Source organism: Drosophila grimshawi, unplaced genomic scaffold (assembly GCF_018153295.1).
Source record: "Drosophila grimshawi isolate 15287-2541.00 unplaced genomic scaffold, ASM1815329v1 contig_311, whole genome shotgun sequence".
NCBI classification, from domain to species: Eukaryota; Metazoa; Arthropoda; class Insecta; order Diptera; family Drosophilidae; genus Drosophila; species Drosophila grimshawi.
In genome coordinates this window covers 15,725,178-15,748,005 of record NW_025063098.1, presented here as the reverse complement: position 1 = coordinate 15,748,005, position 22,828 = coordinate 15,725,178, and the positions used below count along the sequence as shown (strand labels likewise).

General features: G+C 46.9%; 7 protein-coding genes across 7 annotated transcripts; 4 read left to right on the top strand and 3 right to left on the bottom strand.

Annotated features, from left to right (window-relative positions):
* Positions 1 to 38: 38 nt before the first annotated feature.
* Positions 39 to 4,800, bottom strand: LOC6567884 (zinc finger protein Xfin). The gene is made up of 2 exons (XM_001994082.3): positions 3,360 to 4,800; positions 39 to 3,275 (listed from the first exon to the last, which is right to left on the bottom strand). The coding sequence occupies exons 1-2, from the start codon at positions 4,575 to 4,577 to the stop codon at positions 549 to 551; spliced, it is 3,945 nt and encodes a 1,314-aa protein (XP_001994118.1). The 5' UTR covers positions 4,578 to 4,800; the 3' UTR covers positions 39 to 548.
* A 113-nt stretch (positions 4,801 to 4,913) lies between these two features.
* Positions 4,914 to 6,244, top strand: LOC6567885 (thiamin pyrophosphokinase 1). Its single transcript, XM_001994083.3, has 3 exons — positions 4,914 to 5,330; positions 5,390 to 5,920; positions 5,985 to 6,244. Exons 1-3 carry the CDS (start codon positions 4,919 to 4,921, stop codon positions 6,128 to 6,130), a joined length of 1,089 nt encoding a protein of 362 aa, XP_001994119.2. The 5' UTR covers positions 4,914 to 4,918; the 3' UTR covers positions 6,131 to 6,244.
* LOC6567886 (Bloom syndrome protein homolog) lies at positions 6,225 to 10,802 on the bottom strand. Its single transcript, XM_032739754.1, has 4 exons — positions 10,628 to 10,802; positions 8,555 to 10,560; positions 7,607 to 8,429; positions 6,225 to 7,531 (listed from the first exon to the last, which is right to left on the bottom strand). The coding sequence occupies exons 1-4, from the start codon at positions 10,737 to 10,739 to the stop codon at positions 6,261 to 6,263; spliced, it is 4,212 nt and encodes a 1,403-aa protein (XP_032595645.1). The 5' UTR covers positions 10,740 to 10,802; the 3' UTR covers positions 6,225 to 6,260.
* Positions 10,803 to 11,104: 302 nt separating this feature from the next.
* On the top strand, positions 11,105 to 11,705 carry LOC116805757. Its single transcript, XM_032739759.2, has 2 exons — positions 11,105 to 11,243; positions 11,299 to 11,705. Exons 1-2 carry the CDS (start codon positions 11,126 to 11,128, stop codon positions 11,703 to 11,705), a joined length of 525 nt encoding a protein of 174 aa, XP_032595650.1. The 5' UTR covers positions 11,105 to 11,125.
* On the top strand, positions 11,705 to 12,887 carry LOC6567887 (cell cycle checkpoint protein RAD1). The gene is made up of 2 exons (XM_001994085.3): positions 11,705 to 11,854; positions 11,919 to 12,887. Exons 1-2 carry the CDS (start codon positions 11,705 to 11,707, stop codon positions 12,642 to 12,644), a joined length of 876 nt encoding a protein of 291 aa, XP_001994121.2. The 3' UTR covers positions 12,645 to 12,887.
* A 104-nt stretch (positions 12,888 to 12,991) lies between these two features.
* Positions 12,992 to 14,860, top strand: LOC6567888 (WD repeat-containing protein 55 homolog). The gene is made up of 2 exons (XM_001994086.2): positions 12,992 to 13,139; positions 13,198 to 14,860. The coding sequence occupies exons 1-2, from the start codon at positions 13,012 to 13,014 to the stop codon at positions 14,699 to 14,701; spliced, it is 1,632 nt and encodes a 543-aa protein (XP_001994122.2). The 5' UTR covers positions 12,992 to 13,011; the 3' UTR covers positions 14,702 to 14,860.
* Positions 14,861 to 15,619: 759 nt separating this feature from the next.
* Positions 15,620 to 22,618, bottom strand: LOC6567889. The gene is made up of 6 exons (XM_001994087.3): positions 22,468 to 22,618; positions 21,498 to 21,632; positions 19,676 to 21,435; positions 16,710 to 19,544; positions 16,378 to 16,502; positions 15,620 to 16,309 (listed from the first exon to the last, which is right to left on the bottom strand). Exons 2-6 carry the CDS (start codon positions 21,604 to 21,606, stop codon positions 16,141 to 16,143), a joined length of 4,998 nt encoding a protein of 1,665 aa, XP_001994123.1. The 5' UTR covers positions 21,607 to 21,632; positions 22,468 to 22,618; the 3' UTR covers positions 15,620 to 16,140.
* Positions 22,619 to 22,828: the final 210 nt, after the last annotated feature.

Sequence of the window (22,828 nt, the reverse complement as noted above, 5' to 3'; positions counted from 1 at the left end):
ACGAGTCATGATCAATGTTTTGCTTTTTTTTATAGTATTTAACGAAAAACTACAGATTAAATTAGAAAACATAGTCGATAATTTATAATTCTCATAATAATTTCATAGATTAGTTAAATGCCAGATCTCTTAATTTGTTTCATAATTACTTGAGTGAGACCAGGTAGCAGCCGTGGGGTAAATAATAATTAATTGAAGTTTTATACCTATATCTACTTAAGTATTTAAATGAGATTTCTAGATGAAATTACAATTTGCATGCACGTGAAATGAGTGTCATAAACTATATAAATACTTAATTCCATATATATATGTATAAATATACATTGGTCACTTGAAAATGATTCTTATCAGAGATTCTTCAAATAAATGAATAATGTTTGCCGCAAGACAAATTATGATTTTCACTGCTACAAGTTCTAATTTTCGACCGACCTAATGTATAGTATATAGTATATATATGTTTCTGAGTGATGTGAGTATTTTCTCAAATTGGGAGTCATGTAGATTCTGTGGATGACTGGGATCATAGTTTTTTTCGGAAGCATTTAGCTCAGTAGATATTGATCTTCGAACTCCAAGTCGTCTACGTCCTCCTCCAGTAAATGCGGCGGCAGGGGCATATATGGTCCATTGTCGGACGTCTCATTGTTAGCTACCGCCGTTTGGCTGTCCTCATCCTCATCGCCGTCGAGGAGCATTTGCAGCGGCATCGGCATATATGATCCATTATCAGATGCCTCATTGCTTGCCACCGCTATCGGGTGGCTCTCCTCATCGTCCACATCGACGAGCAACTGCATTTGCTCATCGTTCTCCACAAACGAGGGATGCTCGTCGCGCATATGTTGCTGCAGCTCACACATGCTGTGCATCCCGGCTGCAACGGGACCATGACCCAGTTCATCCGGCTGCTGTTGCTCGCACAGCTGGCAACGTATGTAGGCGGCGTACGGCAAATGGCGGAAGCGATGCTGTTGCAGCACACGCAGCTGTTTCGTTTCCAGCTGCTCATCACAGTCCACGCAGCGATAAAGCTCGTCGCCCAGCTTGGACATGTGCAGCACCTCTAGCTTACTCAGACCATGTTGAGTGTTAATATGCTTACGCCAGACGGATTTGGTGCTGGTGCTGAAGTTATCACCGCACTGCGGACACAGCAAGCGATACGAGGCGGCCTGGGATGCATCGTTTGCGGACGAAGATCTCTCCTCCGGCTGCTCGGAGATGTGTTCCTCGTTACTAAGATCTCCGCTGTCGCAGCGATTTGTGTCACGGTTCAAATGCTTGAAAAACATTTGCTTTCGCACAAATTTGCCGTTGCAGGTCAAGCACTTAAATGAGCGATAGGGAAGATGGCGGAACTTGTGCGACTGCAGCTGCCCAATGGCGCCCTTGGTGTGGGTGACTGTCACCCGCTTGTAGCACTCCAGGCACAGATAGTGATGATTGTCGATCTGGCGAAAGTTCAAGCCTTGCCGGCTGTTGAAGTTGTGCTGCTCGACAATGTGTTTGCGCCAGAAGGCGTGTGAATCAAAGTTCTTATTGCACTCGGGACAGAAGTAGGTAATAAAGTCCAGATCGACAGCATTGTGATAGGAGATGCTATCCTCCAGCGTGTTTAGGCCAGCGGGTCGCATGGGCAGCAAACCGGGCTGTGGTTTCAGTGAGCGAGCACTGTTACTGCTGCTGCCAGGTGTTGGCGAGTCTGACGTCGTGCCGGACATGACTGGCATATCCTTATCTTTATATTTGATGGTGTCATAGCCATTCTGAGGCTTCGGCTGCATTTCGCGCCAGGGCGTGTCACGCTCAAAGATGTTGTGGCGCGTACGCAGATGGGCGGCAATGTTGGGCTTGTGATTGTAGCAGGTGCCGCAAACGAGGCACTTTAAGTAGAGCCTATAGGGCAGATGTCTGAAGTGATGATCCTGCAGTCCCTTTAGCTTCGAATTACTCACAATGTCCTTGCACTGAGTGCACTGATAACGATACTTGTCCAGCTGGCGCATATTCAAATATTGCCGCTTATCGAAGTTGTGCTCCTCGTTGATGTGGCGACGCCACTCGAATTGCGTCTTATATGGCTTGCCGCAGGAGGGGCACAAATATATATAATTCTGTTCGATTGTCGAGCCGCCAGAAAAGATTTTGGGAGGCGAAGTAGCAGCCACAGACGCTGCCGCTGGCTTCGTCTCCTCTGCGTGTTCGGCATTATCAAACTTTTTAGCGCTATACTGCGTGTCCATAAAATCATGTTCCTCGCTAATGTGCGTCTTGAGCGCCGCCTGCGTGGCAAACAGGGAGCCGCAATCAACGCATTTATAACGATTCGCATTTTGATTGGACGCAGTGTTAGTGGCAGCAACAGCAGCAGCCGCAGCTGCAGTAGCTGGTGGCAACTGGCGTGTGCTTGTGCAGCTGGTGGCATAGTCATCATCATCGGCTTGCATCTGCTCGCCAAAATCATTCTCCTCATTAACATTATTGTTATTTGGCGGTGATTGCTCGTCATCCAAATAGATAATCTCATACGTTTCATTGGCAACAGTAACAATTTGTTTGCGCGGCGTTGACTGAGACTTGACCTGGCTCTGTCCTGCACCGACTGCCGCTCCTCCCGCACTGGAATTGCGCGGTTCATAGCCAACGCAATGGTATGTGGCCAAGTGCTTAACCAGACCCTTGCGATCCGTATACGATTTGTGGCATTTGCGACAGCGCGCATATGCCTTGTAGGGCAGATGAGTAATCCGGTGTTGCTGAGCATTCTGAATGCCGTAGGCGTTCGTGATGATCTTCTCGCATTCTGTGCATTTCAGCTGACGATCGTTGATGACTTCAAAGTTCAGCTTGGCCAGATCGTTCATGCCATGCACCTGGACAACATGCGTGCGCCAATGCTTCTTCTCAATGAACTCGCGGCCGCACTGCGGGCACAGATAATCAATATGCGGTTCATACATATCATCGCCGCCAATGCGACCGCCACGACGAGGCACATCCTCAAATTGCAAGAGGGATTCATCATCGCAGCCATTGCCGATGCCAGAGTTATCCTCAGCATCATCGCCGGCACTGGCACTGACCGTTTGCTGCTCCTGCTCCTCTTCGGGCATTAATGTCTCCAGATGATGATGCTTGAGCAGATGCGTGACCAGCTCATGATGATCCGTATAACCCCGATAACACAGCTTGCAACGCATCCAATCCGGCTGAGCCAAATGACTGAATTTGTGTGCGCGCAGTGTCTTGATTGTGTTTGGGATGACAAACTGTGGAAGGCAAAGGGATTAAAGAGATTATATATATAGAAAGAGTGTATAGCTACGGCAATGTGGATAATTTGTGTCTCTTACCTCCTTGCATTCGAGGCACTGCATCTGCATGTCCACGCAACGAAAATTGAGTCCCCGCCGGCTGACATAGTCGTGCACGAATTCAATGTGCTGGCTCCACTGGGCGTGCGTGTCGCAGTCGGTGCCGCAATCGGGACACATGTAGTGTATGTAATCTTCGCAGATATCCGAAGCGCCGCCGCCACTGCCACTGTCGTTGTCGGCTTTGCCAGCGTTTGCAGAGCCGGCCGACTGATTAATACGCTTCTTCTTTCCTTGGTTGAAGCTGCGATTCTGCTCGTCAACCACATCATCGGCAGCCGTTGGTTCCGTGTCCATCAGCTCATTCATGACTTCAATACCATCATCATCGTCACGAACCGGTCCATGGCTCATCGGCCCGAACCGAGACGCACCATGAGCACGCTGCTCGAATCGCGGCTCACGGACTCGCGTCTTGCGTCCAGCACTGGCGTCACCGGCACGCATCATGGCAACCACCTCGTCACAGTGCACCATGCGCAGATGCACCATCAGGTCCTGTCTGTACTTGTACTCGCGCTTGCAGATGTAGCACTTGGTGCAACGATATGGCAAATGGGTGAACTTGTGCTTGAGCAGATTCTCTCGGCTGTGCATGGCAATCCGCTTGTTGCACTCCAGGCACCGATGATACAGCTTATCAATTGCAACAAAGTTGAGGCCACGGCGAGTGTTATACTGATGCATCTGGTTCATGTGACGCTTCCACATGTCCTGTTGCCGGAACTCGGCACCACAAGCCGGGCATATATAGATGACGCCCAGTTCATAGTTAATGGGCACTCCGTTCTCATCTGTGGCATTGATTTGCGATGTTGTAGGTCGTGTGGGTGGCGCGGCAGCACCACCGCGACCTCCCATCATGGAGGATGAGGTGGAGCTAACCGTTGACTGAAGATTATGCTGCTGGGGCCGAACGGGCGGAGCAACTGGCATTGGTGGCGCTAATCGGACAGTTGGTCTTGGCGCTGGTTCGGGTTCCGCAATGCTAACAATTGGCTCCAGTTCAAAATCAAATATGGCATCGTCATCTGGCTCAGGTCCTTTCCCAGCATCAACATCATCTTCAGCAGTCTCCTGCTCATCCGCAGCATCATCGCCCATAATCTCGTCTGCATAACTGTGACTTTTTGGCCCAGCATCAGCCTCTTCAAAGTCAGCCGAAAACATGGACGTCCACAGGTCCATACCTTCCATTTTTGGCAGCCTGTCCGCAGCTCGTGCTCTTGCGTGTGTGCGTGCAGTTTTATAAGAACTAGTTTTCGTATTTCAAAACCCACTTTGGCATCATTTGACTTTTAGGAATCTCAGACGCATCATCTAAATGGCACTGGATCACTTGGCACTTGCAAATTGCATTTGTGTTCTTTCATTCCACTTGAAATTATTACATTTTGCATATGCGAAAATTCAAATAGAATCTTTTTTTTAGTCTGCAAAAATCAGAGCCATTTTGTTTGCGGCGTCGCAGAGTTGCAAGCCACGTATAATCGGTCTGTGTGATCTGTTGATTTGTTGTTACGACAATAATGTTGTTTATGGGTTCGATACTGAAAATGTCTGGTCGTGCTAAGCATAATAATTCAAATTTTATGAATTTCGTTCGATTTAAAGGCACGCGCTGCCGTAACATGGCAGCAGCGGCGGTTATCAAAAATGCCCTTTTTAAATTATTGCGTGGCGCGGGCTCGTGTTTGGCGATGCCAGATGACAGCGGCATTTTTCGACAGGCTGGCAACCTTAGAGTATACCCACGGAATTTCTGCACAAAAACAACAATTGGCTTTAGACAACAAATGGACCACACCGTACCTCCCAAAGAGTACAAATGGACGCCAGGCAATCTAATCAATGAATCCTTTAGACTGGGACCCAACGGTCACGTCTGCATTGTACTTAACCGACAAATTCAAATACCTGCGCACGTGGTCAAGCTGTTATGGAAGAACGGTAAACGCATAACAAAAACAAACAACCAGCTTTTAAATTTCCCGTCTCTTTCCATTCAGCGACATTGAGATGCGCCGTTGATGGCGGCTCCAATCACTGGCGCGATTTCATATTAGCCCAGTCGCTCACAGCGAACAAGGGCAACACGGATAACAGCGAAGTGGGAATCATAGAACCACCCGACCTCATAACGGGCGATTTTGATTCCATAACGGAAGAAACAGTCGAATTCTTTAAAGCAATACCGAAAATAAGAACACCCGACCAAGATGCAACGGATTTCACAAAAGCCTTTACAGTGCTGCAGCCGGTAATGATGCAACGCAAGGTCACTGATGTGGTGGTATTCCACGACTGCTCCGGTCGGCTGGATCAGGTGATGGCCAATCTGAATACGTTGTACAAAAAGCAAAATGACAGCTGTAATGTATATCTGCTGAGTAGTGATTCCATAACATGGCTGTTGCGGCCGGGCAAACACACAATACAAGTTCCGCTCGATCTGGTGACCAGTCAACGTTGGTGCTCTTTAATGCCACTGGGCAGTACGGCGCACAATGTCACCACACAGGGACTCAAGTGGAATCTATGTGGGTTTTCGAACATCTCCAAATGTTTAGATAATTATAAATTGTTAATATATATTTTTTTTAGATAATGCCCAAATGGAATTTGGCGGCATGGTGAGCACCTCAAATACCTATTCCACAGAGTTCGTTCAGGTGGAGACGGATAGCAATTTGATTTGGTCAATGGGCGCCTATGACTTTGAGGAGAAATTGCGGGCAAACATCAACTGAATTGATAGCGAAAGCACTTCTTTTTTTTTAAATGCCGGTTGGAGACTTAAAAAGTATTTAGAGTACCGTAGCTTATTGTTGTTGGTTAATCAAATAAGAGAAAAAATATGTTTATTTTTCAAATTATGAATTAATGTGAGCCTGGTAGCGGCATCAATTGAAATCCGCTGCTGGTACCTGTTTTCTTGCCCAGCCAACCGGATGCGCCGGCACCAGCACCTCTCGCAGCGCCTCGTTTGGCTGCAGTGCCTCCACGACTGCTCTTAGTGGGCGTCGCTCTCTTGCGAACCGCCGCAGGTGATCCACTCGCCGCGCCCTTGTATCGCTTGGTAGCGCCAGTGACGGCCCGTCCACGCCAGGCCCGTTTACGTTTGCCGCCACGCGCTCCTCCGCCCGAAGAGCCAGACGCGCCCTGCAATGCCGCCGCTCTACCCCAATCATCATCTTCGCCACCTTGTGCTGCCCAGGATGCGCGTGCGCTGCTTGAATTTTGTGGCGTTATCGGCGCTGGAGCTGCGGACTCAGCAGCCTCCATGTCGTGCATTACCTGCAGGCATTCCTTCTCAGTGGCGTAGCCACTTGTAATCTCCAGCAGCTTTGCGCCATACTTATCGAAGTTGGCCTTGGTAACATGGGGAATGGCGCACATGTCCTTCTCCGTGGCGGGCAGCTCCTCGGCCATGGCCTTAAGCGCCTGCATATTCATAATACTGGCCATGGTCACATTTCGTGCAGCGGCAATGGTGCGACACAAATCGAGCAGATCTGCATAGCAACGTTGGTGCAGGTGACTCAAATCGTTGGTGCCTGCTGCAGCGGGCTCTGAGACGGTGGCCACCGACTTGGTGCCGCCGCTCTCCTTGCGTGAGAGTGCAAATTCGATTTTCGGCGTACCATTCATGAGCGCTGTAATATTGTTACCCAGGTAGAGATACGCCTGCGGTATGTCCTTGGTAAAGATGAGATCCTCCTTGAGATAGTCTTTGAGCACCATGTGCCGCAAAAGACGCTGCACATCCGCCTTGTCCCAATCTTTGAGAGCGCCATGATGCGGTGTCTTATTGTGACCCATTTCGACAATCTTCTTAATATTGGCGCCCTTGAGCACATCTGCCAAATGGAGCAGTGTGAAGCGTGAACGACCGCTGCACAATTCTCGCACAGCTTTCGCCGCCTTTCTGCACTGATCGAGCACATCGATCTGCTTATAACTGCGCTTCTTCAGGCAGTTGTCGCAGGCAGTGCGTCGATTCTCCAGGCACTGCTCGCTGGTGAAGTGCTCTCCGAAATAGTCCAGCTGCTGGGCACGACGACAGTCGGTGATATTCTCACAGTAGCCGACAATGCGATGCAGATTGTCGATGTGAATTTTCTTCACATGATATTCAAGCGCACGATCCGCTGCAATTGGTGTTGGAAAGGGACTATCTATTACTCACCGATATAATAAGGGATTTCAATATTTATACCACTTACCGTCCATCATCTTTTTGAGGCGCATCATGTCACTGTAGTTGTAGTAGAGTATGCAATCGGCTATTTCGCCATCGCGTCCGGCGCGACCCGCCTCCTGATAGTAGCCCTCAATGGACTTGGGCAGTGAATAGTGAAGAACGAAGCGTACATCGGGCTTATCAATGCCCATGCCAAAGGCAATTGTGGCGCATATGACGCGCACCTTATTCGTTATCCAATCCTTCTGGCGAGACTCGCGCGCCGTATCCGTTAGGCCGGCATGGTAGGCCACCGCACGTATGCCCGCTGCGCTCATCTTGTGGGCCACCTCGTCACACTCCTTGCGCGACAAGCAGTATATTATGCCGCTGGCGGTAATCGGACGCGTCTGTATGAAGCTCCGCATTTCATCCAGCGTAGAGGCGCCTTTCTTGGGCAGCACCTGAAACCGCAAATTGCTACGATTGAAACTGGACAAGAACCATTTGCAGTGTGTCAGATTCAGCTGCTGTAGAATATCCTGGCGGACGCGTGGCGTCGCCGTTGCTGTCAACGCCATTGTGGGCACATTGGGGAAACGTTTCCGTAAAATGCCCAGTTTCTTGTAATCTGGCCTAAAGTCGTGGCCCCACTGGGACACACAGTGCGCCTCATCAATGACAAAGCGACTGATAAAATTGTTGGCGCTCAGATGGTCGAGAGTGTCCTGGAAGCGTGCCGAACTGGAAATCTTCTCCGGCGTTACATACAATAGTTTGACCAATGGCGAATGTCCTTCAAGATCTCTATATATGGCCATAGTATCCTCCATCGACTGTTCGCCGGACATGCTCTTTGCGCAAATCTGTGGGGAATTCGAAGCGAAATTAATAAACCTGACATAATAGTTATCTTGGAGAGAACATAGATTAAATAAGCTGGCAGATTATATCTTAACATATACATATAGTTAATATATGCGTTACTTACATCCAGCGAAGCCAGTTTGCTGACCTGATCAAAGATCAGTGATTTGAGCGGACTTATGACAATGGTGACGCCCTCGGTGAGTATGGCGGGTAGCTGATAGCATAGAGATTTGCCTCCTCCCGTGGGCATTAGCACAAAGCAATCGTTGCCCAGCAGTGCCGCATTGATAACTTGCAGCTGATTGGGGCGAAAGCTCTTCAGACCAAAGCTAAAACTGAGCGCCTGCATCAGACGCGTCGAATGCTCAAACTTTTGGCCATCGAACTCGCCGGTGATGCCGTCGTTGTGCACGTTGGCATGGAAATTTCCTGAAATCTTTTGTGCAGAAGCTGGTACGATGGATGTGCGGCTCGTGCTGGGCCTGGTCTCGACGGCGGTCAAGTCTACAATGGCCATCACTGATGCCTGCTCATAAGCTTGCTCAAACAGCGCCGGATCGTACTCGGGAAAGCCATCGTCGTCGAGCACAATGGGCTTCTTGCTATCTGCGGCAAAGTTTATGCGCTGGGCAGGCTCCGATGGCTTGGTTGGCTGCTTTACAGCCTCAAAGTCAGCATACGCATAATTATTATACTCCGATTTGCGTCCTCGCAGCGCCTCGTGCTCCTCGTGGATTTCTTTTAGGGTTTCCTCGTCATCATCCGAATGTACGACAACTGTGGGCTTTTCAATGGCAGAAGCGGCGGCGGACTTGGCAGGATTTGCAGCGTATTGTGTGGAGCTGCAGAGCTCTTCCTCATCCATCAGAATGCTCTGAGCCAAGTAATCATCCTCGTCCGACTCATGACAAGGACTTTCCATGGGCACCAAATCGTGTAAATCATCTGGTGGACCATTCGTATACTTGCTGTTTGTTGTGGCTTGTGCTGTTGTTGTCATTATGCTGGGCTTTGTCATTAGCACCAGATCATTTAGCTCCTCATCATTCTGATCCTCTGAGGGGCATGTTGCATAACTACTGGGAGTTTGCAGCAACTGTTCCGCCTGCATTTCACGCTCCTCTCGCTCCAGTGCATCAAAGTCATGCGCCTCCGGTTCCGCCTTACGCTCCTGCCGCTTACGCTCTATTTGCCGTTCCAAGAGCTGCGTGCGTGCCTTAAACTTTTGCCTCATTACCTTAAGCTTGAGAAATGTGTTTGCCTCGAAGCCTTCAATTTTACTAAAATGCACTGCGGGTATTTGATCGATCACCTCGCAGTACTTCTCCATTAGCTCAATATACCTGGACTTATACATGCCCATCGTGCTCCTAAGCATTGCGTCATTCTGCTGACCAAAATCCGTCTTGCTTATGCCAATATCATATTGACCCAAATCGCGCAAATAATCGGCCAATGAATTATCAAAGACGAATCTCAACTTGGGCTGCTCTTTAGCTAGTGACTGCGATTTTACTGCTGCTGCTGCTGTTGGAGTTGGTGGCTTCTCCTTAAGATTCAATAGTGAATCGCTGGAGGGCGTTGGGTCCGACTTGATCGGTGGTACAAATGGCTGTGTCGGTGTGCAATCAGACAATGGCTCACTTTTGATAGTTTTGTTCACCATCGCATCGAAAGTGTCGTCTAAGTTGCACACATTTGAGGAACTCAATTTGATTGTCTCAATGGGCTTGAGAGGGGATTGAGACAACGAGAGTGGTTTGCGTGGTGATACGGACAGCTTATTTATGTGACCATTGAGCTTTGACAATGTGGCTTGATAGGTTGCATCCTGTTTGAGCACCTCATCCAAATTATCGAAGTTTAATTTGACGCCAGAGGCGTTTTTTGGCGGTGTTTGCGTCATTGGGTTGAGGATGGCATTCGCTGGGAATGGTGCTAGCGGCGATTGGTTGACATTATCGAAGCTATACCTTTTAATAAGTGAATTTCCATTAGCATCCTTATCCGGCTCCTTGTTCTTTGACTGCTTCCTCTGACTCTGCTCATCATCTTCCTCCGATGACGATGAATCGAGATAAATGGGATTGTAAAACTTTGCCTTTGCTATTCTCGCCTCCTGTATATCTGGAAATAAGAAAATAAACATTAATTTTATTTATATATGCCACTGATATTCTTTATAAATCACAACTTTTTCGAGACTCTCTTGTTAACTGCGTCGATTGACTCTGACTGCTCTTGTCTAGGCCAAGAAATGCTGACATTGTCAGTGGTTTGTTTTGATTAACAGGTTTCCGGGACATTATGTATTCACGCGCACAACATAAAATGAGTATTTTAACTTTTGTTATAAACTAAATTAACCCAATATCAGATGTAAACAAAACAAATATAAAAAAAAACGCGGGAATCACTCGCTCATCTTTCTGCGTTAATCGCTCAAAATTGCAAGACATTATCGATTTTGCGAGCCATCAGCAAAATGCCAACAAATCGAAAGCGATCAATTTTAAGATATAGTACGCCATAATTACTCATAATTATATAAAAAAGAAAAATAACAATCACTGATGCAATTCTCTTCATAAATTTACCATATTAAAAGAAAACATAAGCTAAATACATTTCGATAAGACCTATCGGAATATGCACAGGAATGTCACATAAACCGATTGTTGCAAATATTTATATGCAAATGGCGCTTGATTGTGAGTTAGTAAGTTCGCCGGGGGATTTACTTTTACCCGGATTGGTGCAACAGGTCTTTAATAAATACCAACGGCAAAAAGGCATTAGCATAACGAAGAGTAATTGGAAAAGTTCTTACTCATTCGAAACTCAATACATTAAAGTTTCTTCCAGCTGAACGTGCCGAATTGTTTACGGAATTAAGCGCATTGTTGAGCGAAGAGCTGCTGGAGAGAACACTGCGGCTACTTGATGAGTGGAGCATTATTATCTACTATACACCAGATCGTTTACGTAGCATAGTTGAATTTGACAGCAAGCGAAATTTAGCGCAGGTTGTGCGCATTATTCCTGGTGTGAACTATTGCAAGTGTCGCTATTTCCAACGCTGCGTTCTGCAATTGCCCAAAAGCGAAGGCGACGAGAAACTGGAACTGGACGACAATTACAATCAAGTATCGTTCACCTGTGATCATATGCTGGCCCAGCGCTTGCATCAGCTACTAAATCCAAAGCCGAGGGAACAGGTCTTAACGCTTTCGCAGTTTAGATATTTCCAGGACGATATCTATGCGGATTAATGCAGCATTCCAAGCTGCTGTACGCGAAAGGTATCATTAAAAATCGTAAAATGCTAACACAATCGCAGTATGAAGATTACAAGCTGGTGTGCCGCTTGGAGCACATCAAGACCTTCTACTCATCCATCAAGGCAATCTGTTTCAGTGAAGTGAGCCAAACTCAACAATCTTAATAGTTCTACCACCTTATAACATACATCCTTATGCATATAGTTTGGCACACTACAAGCTAGTGAGGATGGGCTTCTCATCACCGTGGAGCAGGGCAAATCTATACAGGCAACGTTATTCATAGCGCCCGAGTTTTTTGCCGAATTCAAAGTCGATGGCGCACAAAACTTTAGTATAAAGATTAGTGTGCTCGCCGAGTGTCTGAGCCTCTTTGGTTTGTCGGATTGCAGCGTTAAAATGCTGTATAAGGGCGAAGGGGCACCGCTGCTGCTGCTGCTAGAGCCGCATGACGATGAGCAGGTGAGCACCGAGTGCTCCATCAAAACCACTAATGTGGAGGAGCCCATGGAATATGAGCTAGACTCAAACAGCTCTAGCTTAAATAAAATATTTATGCGCGGTCCCGATATGTCACACATCTTTCACGAGCTGGATAAGGCGGCAGACGAGTACGAGTTCACCATTTCGCCGTTAAAGCCACACTTTAAGATCACCACATTAGGCGTCATGCAGGCCGAATCTAGCGTGGAGGTTGCCAAGTCTAGTGATATGATTATTTTGTTCAATTGTCGAGCGACAACTGTGGCCCGGTACAAAAGCCAACAAATACGCCTCACTAACAAGGCCCTACAGGTGGCCACAAAGGTGGCGATCAAAACGGATGACAGCGGTCTGCTGGAGCTGCACTTTATGATGCAGGCCGACGACGAGGAGGAGATGTATGTGCGTTTTTTCATTACACCATTGCTTGAACTAGATGCTAATTGATAAAAAGTTTCTAGCCTGTCTGGCAGCACTGTTCCCGTTCTTGTTCTTTCTTTTGAAATACCCTGTATGCCAATTGGCTGGTAAGGCATACACCTCACAGTGTAGCAGTAGTACTTGCAGCAGCAAATTCATATATATGTACTATAAATATTCATTTTTCGGGCACAATTGTGTCCACATATGTCCAAAATATTTAATTTTTGAATATGCACATGCAAAATAAATTAAGTTCATTGATATAAAGACTAAGCTCAAAAGGGAACGTGTTTATCTCACTATAGAGTATTTCATAGTCGAAACTGGCATATTCTTCAATTGCTGCTGAGTTGTTGTTGTTACCATGCCAGCCATCAGCTGTGATTCAGGCATGTGTTTGTTGTGTGTTCTGCTTCTTCTTTCGTCTCTTGAATTTTGGGTTGTTCTGGCGGAAAAAAGCGTGGCTTGTCAAATTAAAAAGAAAAAATCAGGGTTTTTGGCTATTCATACTATGCATACGTAAGTATTAAACGATTCTTCGAAAAGAGAAGTACGTATTGAGCCCTTTTTTTGGCAGGCATGAGCATTTCAAATCGCCAACGAACGAAGACGAGCTCGACGACACTGATGACGATATGGTAGCTGGAGTAATAGCTGAAATTGAACAGGACGTGCTCAACGAGTCTGAGAGCGACGACGACGAATACGATTTGGCGGATATGGGCGCGCTAGTGCAGCATCAGGCGGCCAGCAGCTCAGATGATAGCATCAGCAGCGACGGCAGCTTTGATCCGAATGCAGAGGACACCGACTCTGATGACTCAATGATCGATGAGGTGGCGTCGGCTGGTGCAAGCAGTGCCAAGCGGCGCAAGGAGCAGTCCGCAGATGATGGTGCCGGACCCAGTGGATCGGACCCAAGTGGTGTTTCTGATTATTCACATTTGGATGAGGATGACGAAACGGATGAGACGGTGCGTGCCATGATAGCTGCCATCAAGAAGACACGTAGTGCGCCGCCAGAGATTAAGCTTGAGGATTTCATAACAGACATTTGCTTTCATCCGGAGCGCGATATCATTGCCCTGGCAACTATTATTGGGGATGTGCATTTGTATGAGTATGGTAACGAGGAAAATAAACTCCTGCGCACCATTGAGGTACACGCCAAGGCATGCCGGGATGTCGAGTTTACTGAGGATGGTCGCAGTTTGATCACCTGCTCGAAGGACAAGTGCGTCATGGTCACCGACATGGAGACGGAAAAGCTAAAGAAACTTTACGAAACGGCCCATGATGATGCCATCAATAAGCTGTTTGTGCTGGACGAGCGTCTTTTTGCCACTGGTGATGATGCGGGCACTGTAAAACTATGGGATTTTCGCACCAAGGATGCCATATTTGAGCTGAAGGAGGTAGAGGATCAGATAACACAAATGCTGACCAATGAACAGAATAAACTGCTGTTGGCGACCAGTGCCGATGGATATTTAACCACCTATAATATCGGTGCTCGGAAATTGTATGTGCAATCCGAACCATATGAGGAGGAGCTTAGTTGCATGGGCATTTATCGTGGCAACTCCAAACTGGTGGCGGGTACCTCAAAGGGACGCCTTTATACCTATAACTGGGGCTACTTTGGCTACCACTGCGACATGTATCCGGGCATCAAGAGCCCCATAAGTCTGATGGTACCCATTACGGATCGGATTGCGTGTGTGGCTGGCGAGGATGGCAATATACGTGCATGCCACATTGCACCTTATCGCAATTTGGGTGTTGTGGGACAGCATAATATGCCCATCGAGTCGCTGGATATTAATTGCAGTGGCGAATTACTGGCATCCTCGTCGCACAACAACGATGTGCGCTTCTGGAATGTAAAATATTTCGAGGATTTTGGCGATATTAAATATAATGAGAAGCACAATGCATACAAGGAGAAACGACACAATTTGCCTTCATCCAAGTGCACAAATGCCTCCGACTTCTTTGCAGATATGACCAAGGAACAGGACGACGACGACAATGGCGGGCAAGACAACAATACTGGAGCTGGACCAAGTAATATAACCTAGATAAAGTTGCCTATCTCGAGTCTTACAAAATCTGTAGTAAGGTTTGGCATTATACATACATATATCATTGTTAAACATTTCTCAACAATTTTTAGCTCTAGTTTTTAAGTACTGTACTGTAAAAGCTTAATAAAGTTAGCATGTACCTAAATAAAACAACACCACACGAAGAGATTTTTAGTGCAATTATCGATCAAAATATAATTAAAATTGAAGCAGGAACTGGCGAGCAATTATACAGAAATAGTTCGATAGAATCACCCAAGTGCCGAAGTTAAAACCACAAAAATTGGCATCCCTAAATAGTACTACAAATGTGATTAAAATGTAATATTGAATATATGTATTTGATTTGCAATTCATGTTTATCAATATATTATAATTATATAAATGTTTAGTATCCTGTGTCCAACTTTAAATTGGATTTTAGGTATACCCAAATAGAGAAACTTAATTGTAATTTAAAAATATGTTTTAAGTGGCTCCACGCGCCACTCCAACGAATCAGGTTAGATCAATCAAAATCAATTACAAATATGGCAACAAATTGAATTCAATAGGTAAAATATAGATAATTGGTAATTAAAATTAAAATGCAATTGAGTCGAATGTTGTTGCTTTTTGTCGTATTTGCTGGTAGTACCACACTTTATAATTTCGTGACAAATTGTAAAATATGGGATATTACAATAACAATTACAGTTGGTACATTGAATAATTCTTAATCATTGGGAGGCGGCATTCACACTTTAACAATACGTAATACAAATATGTGTAATCACAAGAATTTCGTTTCACAAAAACAATGGACATAATTTATAAAATAGGAAATGTTTATGATGATTATGCCAAAAAACACCTATCAATTCATTTTAATATGTAAGAATATATAAGTATGTACGTAAAGTTTGAGCCAATTTGTTTTTTGTTTTGTTTTTCTTCATATTTTTGTTTTTGTTTTGTATTTTAACGTAACGCAGCAAATTTTGTACAGCTACTATCGCCTGTTTTTGGTGGGTTCACGGTTCCAACTGGCTGACGTTTAACGATTTCATTTTGAATGCTTTGCAAATTTGTATATTTTTGGTTTAAATAATTTATGAAATGTTCGCGTTGTCACTGCTTGTTGTCTGTCCTCTACTTGACAAACTTGTTGATCTCAGGAAGAGTGTGCAAATGTTGCGCTTTTAGTGGCAGTGACAAAACTGAAGCTGACGATGCACCAGTGCATCCTTCGCATACAATTTTGCAAATCCAATTTATGTAGTTTGTTTTTTTTGTCATTTTTAGTTTTACACATTTTTTTTTTTTGTTGCTGCCTGCTTGGCTCCGACATGAATGATTCAAACATGACGAACTCAGTCTGAAAAGTTGGATACCCGTTGTTTGCAGTAGAGTTCGGGAAGCCAATTTTACATAAAGATGCCATGTACGCAATGTCATAAGGCAGCAGTGCCAGCTGCAGCTGCAACGCCACTGGAGCTGGGCACCAGTGCATCCTTTGCCATATGCGTTTCAATATCAACGCGACAAATCGGACAGTGTTTATTGGTGACTAGCCATTGATCCACACAATCGGTATGAAAGAGATGCATACAGGGCAGTCGGCTGTAAATGGATTAAATAAGATTTTAGCATTCAACGTAGGCATGGTTAAAACATTCACGCTGACTCACCGCACATCGTTCTCAATCTCAAAGAGGGACAAGCATATGGCGCACTTCTCAGCATCCTCGTCTGTTTCGCTGGGACGTCGTACTCGACGATATTTGTGTGGCAATGTGTTGCGCTCGATAATCTCCTACGAATTGAAAAACAGATTTCATTTAATTAATCAGCAGATTACATTCGCTTGCAGATCGAAGTCAACCTGCCGACATCTAAATTTCACTAAAAAATTAATTATCAACAGTGTCTGGACTCGGCTACTGATTCTGATCAAGAACAATACTATAATACCCTCTCTACAAGGCTACATACAGATTATAAATAATTTGGAATTACTTACCAGAGTGGCGCCTCGATTGGGACGCGGTGGTCCAATCAATATGCGGGATGTACCCATTGTAAGGGGTGTGGCCAGGCCAATTTCCAAATGGAGTGGAGAATAATGATGGAACATATGATGATGAACAGCGGCTCGACGTCTTTGTATTTGATGTTGTTGCTGTTGTTGTTGCTGCTGATGCTGTTGATGTTGCTGCTGTTGTTGCTGCTGCTGCTGTTGTTGTTGTTGTTGTTGCTGCTGCTGTTGCTGATATTGTAGTCCCAATTGAGGTGGTGCCGGGTGCGGCTGATGCGCATCAATGGGCGCAGCAGCGGCGGAGCTTTGCTGTTGCTGGTGCACAGCTGCATCGTAGGCCGGATAGTAGGCGGGATCGAGGCTGGAGACGGGCCCGTTGCGCGCATGCACGCACCTGCAGATCCTGTGCAGATAGCGGGGGCGCAGACTGCTTGTCAGATTGAGCGGATTCGAGGAGAGATCAATGGGTGTGGGCGTCATATGACGACGGTGCAGCTCCTGCATGGACTGCTGCCGATACCACAGATTCTGATGCACCGGATACGGCGGCGCCGGTGTCAACGATGTTGCCACAATGGCACTAGCCCGATGTGGCGGATGAATGTGCGCATGCATTTGATTCTGTGGCGCCTGATGACCCTGATGCGGTTGCGGCTGATAATGCTGCCGATGATTGTGATATGCATCCAAGCGTCGCAGACTAAACGGCGGCGATCCGCAATACTGCATTGTGTTTCGTCCGGAGTACATCTCTAGCGGCGGTGGCGGCGACACAGCAGCGGCAACTGAAACAATTGACGACACCACTGGTGGCGGACCCGCTGTTGCTGCGGTGGCAACAGCAGCCGCCACCGGCGTTGTGGCACGACTGAGCATGTTGAGCGTTTGATTGCGATGATGATAGTCATCATCTAGGCTGCTGCTCTCCATCCTTGCCACCGGCGAACTGGGCACATTCGCCAGCGAAATAAGATCGTGAAAGGATTGCGCCTGTGCCGCTGCCACAGTGGCAGCCACAGCGGCTGCGCTCATGGCACCGCTGAGAGAGCTGCGACTGCTGCCGGTTGCATTGCTCAAACCGCCCTGATAGTGCGGATTCGGCGGACCCGGTGAGTAATCTCCATTGCTGCGACTCGGTGGCAGCGCTGTGATCGCATAATGCGGCACATAAAACGGCTGATACCGATGATAATAGGCAGCCGGACTGCTGCGTCCATTGGTCAATGTTTCGGGTGTTTCCACGGCACCAGTGTTTGTCGCAATGCGTTGCAGTTGCACATAATTGCCTGAGTTAGCAACGCCTGGCAATGGTGGTGCTGGAGCAACATCAATGGGACCGGCATTCGTCGCAATGCGTTGCAGTTGCACATAATTACCGGAACTAGCAACGCCTGGCAATGGAGGTGCTGATGTCACATCAATGGGTCCAGCATTCGTTGGAATACGCTGAAGTTGCACATAATTACCCGAGTTGGCAACGCCTGGCAATGCTTGGGCTGGTGCCACATCAACGGGACCTGCATTCGTCGGAATGCGTTGCAGTTGCACATAATTGCCAGAGTTAGCAATGCCTGGCAATGTTTGGGCTGGCGCCACATCAATGGAGCCTGCATTCGTCGGAATGCGTTGCAGTTGCACATAATTGCCGGGATTGGAAACACCTGGCAATGGTGGAGCTGGTGCCACATCAATGGGACCAACATTCGTCACAATGCTTTGCAGCTGGACATAATTGCCGGGATTACCAACGCTTGACACTGACGGCGGCGGTGGCGCCGCTGACGGAGCTTGACTCTCCGGCAACGCTCCGAGATGCCAAATGGGTGGTGGAGTAATTGGCTGAAAATAGCGTTGAGAATGCGCTGCTGCTGCCGCTGCCGCCTCGGCCTCCAATCCGGGACAACGTGTGGGTGGCATTAGATTGCGAAAGTTGAATATCGGTCCCATGGCCTGTGTATGATCGTAGGTGCTGTAATTGTGATCGTTGATGGGCACACGATCCGCCAGGGCGCCGCTGTAGAAGGCAAATGACGTGCCAGCCGCTGGACGCTGGCGACGTCGTTCCTCGTATTCATTGGCTGAACTCGGACGTGGCAGCAACGTTGCAGCAGCTACTGTTGTGGCGCCAGTTGCAGTTGAAGCTAGTGTCTCGCCGCCGACAGGTGTTCGGCTGAAAGTCGCTAGAGACTCCTCGCCAAAGTAATGATGCTGCTGCTGCTGTTGTTGTTGTTGCTGCTGCTGCTGCTGCTGTTGTTGTAACAACTGCAGATGCTGCTGTTGTTTCTGATGCCGCTGCTGTTGTTGCTGCTGCTGACGATAGCGATGCTGTTGCACAGCCATATCATTGCTGCCACTAAAGCCATCGTCATCAGAGGTCCGCTGCTGTTGTTGTTGCTGCTGCTGGTGCTGCGGGCGATAGCGATGTCGAATCTGTTGCAACGGCTGTTGTAACGCCGTATCGCTGCTGCCACCGAAGCCATCATCATCGGAAGTCAGATCTATGGAGAGTATTGGCTCGCGTGTGGAGTGCACAAATACAACATCATCATCATCGTCATTAGAGTCGGATGACCAATCCAGCTGTAGATCGGGGGCAGTTAGCACCGCATTATCCCCATTCGCTTTGACATGTGACGAATTCGAATTGTGACGTCTGCCCGTTGAGGTGGATGGAAGATTGTTGGGCGGCTCCTGTGTTCCCTGCGCCGCCTGGCTGCCATCCGTTTCACGTGGCCTGCCCACATAGGCAATTACACAGGAGCCGCCCGCTTGATGACTGCTGCTGCTGTGTTTGAGAATGCGCCGTCGACGCTGCGCCTCCTTAAAAAATAAATATCGATTTTAGTGCAGTATAAAACATATCTTCGGCATGCCGAAAACATAATATGCTAATCAGGAAAATATGCTCATATATATTAACCGGCATATAATTATATAAAATCTACACTTACCTGTCGGTCAGTGCTTCTCGCCATTTCCGCATAGGTGCGATGCCGATGACGACCCGGCTGAAATGCATAGAAGTTCGTTGGCGACAGACTGGACATGGCCGACGGCGACAGTTGGTCGTCGCTGCGTGACTCGAAGCGTGCCAACTTTTTAGGCGGTTGGCAGAGCCTGAGGCTGAGATTACTACTACTACTGCTGCTGCTGCTGCTACCGGTGGGTATTTGCTCATCCAAGGAGCGGGCACTCGAACAGGTGCGCACAATGCCGCTGCCCAGTCCTGAACCGTAGCATGCCTTAAGCACCGCTGCGGGTCGTTGGCGCTGCTCCTGATTCGCTGTGGTTGTGGCGTCACCGCCGCCTCCGCCGCCGCTGCCTTCGTTTGACAAACGATGCACACCACAAATATCGGGACCGTCGTAATCCACACTGAAAGTGGTGAGGGTGGCCGTCGTGCAGGAGGTGGAATTAGACAGCAGTGGGGGTGATGGTGGTGGCGGACGTATACAGTTATATCTGTAGCCACCTCGGTTGTAATACGTGTGATCCGCATGATCGTTGCTATTGCTGCTGTGCGGTCGCACACCTGTTGATTTCCCTGACGCTGCTGCCTTTGATGCTGGTTGTTGTGGTGCTGCTGCATTGTGCATACGCAAATCCCAGCCATCATCGCTGCTATTATCATCCATTTCGCTAAAAAAATTATGAAGTGGCGGATAGAAGTTGCGGCGTTGCTGTTGCTGCTGAGCCTGGGCGCTTGTGCTGGGAGTTGCATCTAGTTCAATGACCGACGAAGATGTGGATGCGGATGCCGTTGCAGTTGCTTCACTAGTGGCACCACCATTACGACTGTGATTCGGTTGATGCTTTTTCTTTTGTACAGCAGATGTCGTTGTGGTTGTGTTGGTGGTACGCGTATTGGCAAACTGCACATGTTCCGTATCCGATGCACTTGACGTGACATCATCATAGGCGGTCACCTGATTTATCATCACATTATTGCTGCTGCTCGCCTCAAAGGAGCTGTTCGTACTGCTGCTGTTGTGGGAGCTGCTAAGCAGCGAACTGGATGGCAGCTCGTAGGTAGTACTACCAGATTGCAGCAGCAGCTGCTCATCCACAGCATGATCATCCATGGCAGCGGGCCATACGCGACCTGAATGTGAATCGCCGTTGTTATTGACGTGATCGTGCTTTGCGTGCGGTTGCTGTTGTTGTTGCTGCTGCTGCTGCTCATGCTTAGTTTCAGTCTTACGTTGTGTGTTGTGATTTGGAATGAACTGGGAGACAGCAGCACTGTCGCCTCGAGTACTACTGCTAGCTGCAGCAGACAGTGTGGACGTGGCAGCCGTAGACGTTGAGCTGAGCTCAAAGAATTGTGTGGGTTCACCACCGCCAGGACTGCCACCATTGGACTGTGTGGAATGCACGTGCTCCACGGGCTCCGCATAGTTGTTGCCCTGTTCCGACAGTCGATTACAGTGGCATCCCACATCGCGTATACCATTGCATTTCCAGCACTTATTGGCCGTCAGGCTGCCTGTTGAGCTTGCCGGCTCCGCAAAGGATTCCCTATTTAGAGATCCGATGACCGATGGCTGATACTGAAACATGGACACATAGCCAGCAGTAGTGGCTGCCGTAACTGCGGCCGGTTGCCGTGCAGGTCGCAAATCTGTGGAAGCCTGTATATAGGAAGGTATCAACATATAACTATCCGACAGCCTCTCGCGTTGCAAGTAAACGGGTATGTAGGGTGAACGTTCTGCAAAGTATTTAAATATTTGAACATGCACATTTTTGTTTAGCAGTCTGAGATTCACTTACCCCGCTCGCTGGACCCAAGCTGTACCATGACGTCGGAGTAGCCAATGGGGACGCCATGATGCTGATCCTGCATATGCCGGTGTCTGAGTTCATCCTGTTCATTCTCCATGCTTACGCTTTTTTTTTTGGTTTTTTCTTTTAAAGAGAAACACAAATTAGAAAAATTATTAATGTGTCTGTCCGATCACATAAATATGTGTATTATGAGAGCAAACTGAAATACCAAAATTTATACAAACGACTGCTTTTGCAGACACCTACTTCGAAAATTTACTCATTTATCAAGGTTTACAATACAAAATTGTCAATTTTTACAGTTGAAGAATTTCTAACTGTTGACAAACTAATTAAATTCTCATTTAAACGTTGGCTTTAATGTGGAGAAGCAAGTTTTACTTGAAAAATGAAGTCAATATCACTCATTGAGAAACGATTTTCGATTTTTAAATCAGTTTTTCTTACTATTTACTGTAAGCACAAATGAGATAAATTTATAATACAAAAATGATAGCTATATATACAAGGCATTCATGATCTTTCCCAATTTGCTGAGGCTACAATTTTTGAGCTAACTGGTTAAAATATACAAAATCAAGTGTACATTTGATAGTGCACTGTAATTATTCATATCGAACGCTGACTGTGTTTCATTATTCATGTGTGTTAAAATCGTGAATGAACCCATAAAAAAAAATCTCAGTGTGTTGGTGTTGTCACCTGATTTTAACACAACTCTAGCAATGCATTCGGCGTTACACATTTGGAATTCGCTCGAAATCCGCGTTTGTGCACTCAAATTTGTATTCGACATGCAGGTTTTGATAAGAAGTTTGAGATTTGGCCCAAAACAGCTGTGTGTAGAATAAGACAGAAAGAGCAAAATATTTTGGAAGTGCCAGTGAGTGAGAGGGAGATGGTGTATGGGGAGAGCATATGCAAGACGAACAGAGGGAGAGCGAGTGGAGCTTACCTGCTGCCCGAAGCCCGACAAGACACCTTAATGGTAAAGTGGGGGAACTGCTAGTTTGCACACAACGCAGTCATTTGTTCGACTTATTTTCATATCAAGCACACACAGTAATTACTTGGCCACAGCTCCAATTATATAAAATTGCATTTAAAAGTCCCAAATCGTAGCTAAAATCGCACAAATAGCACAGAAATATGCACGACGTAGGGAAAAAATCACACACATACATTGACTTCCACAAATATCGATGAATCGATACAAGAAGTTTATAATGCGATAACATCGACAAGACACTTCGTAATGCACATTCCAATAAGTAAATGCATCTTCTTTAACTTTATAACTTTTGTGCTATATTGCA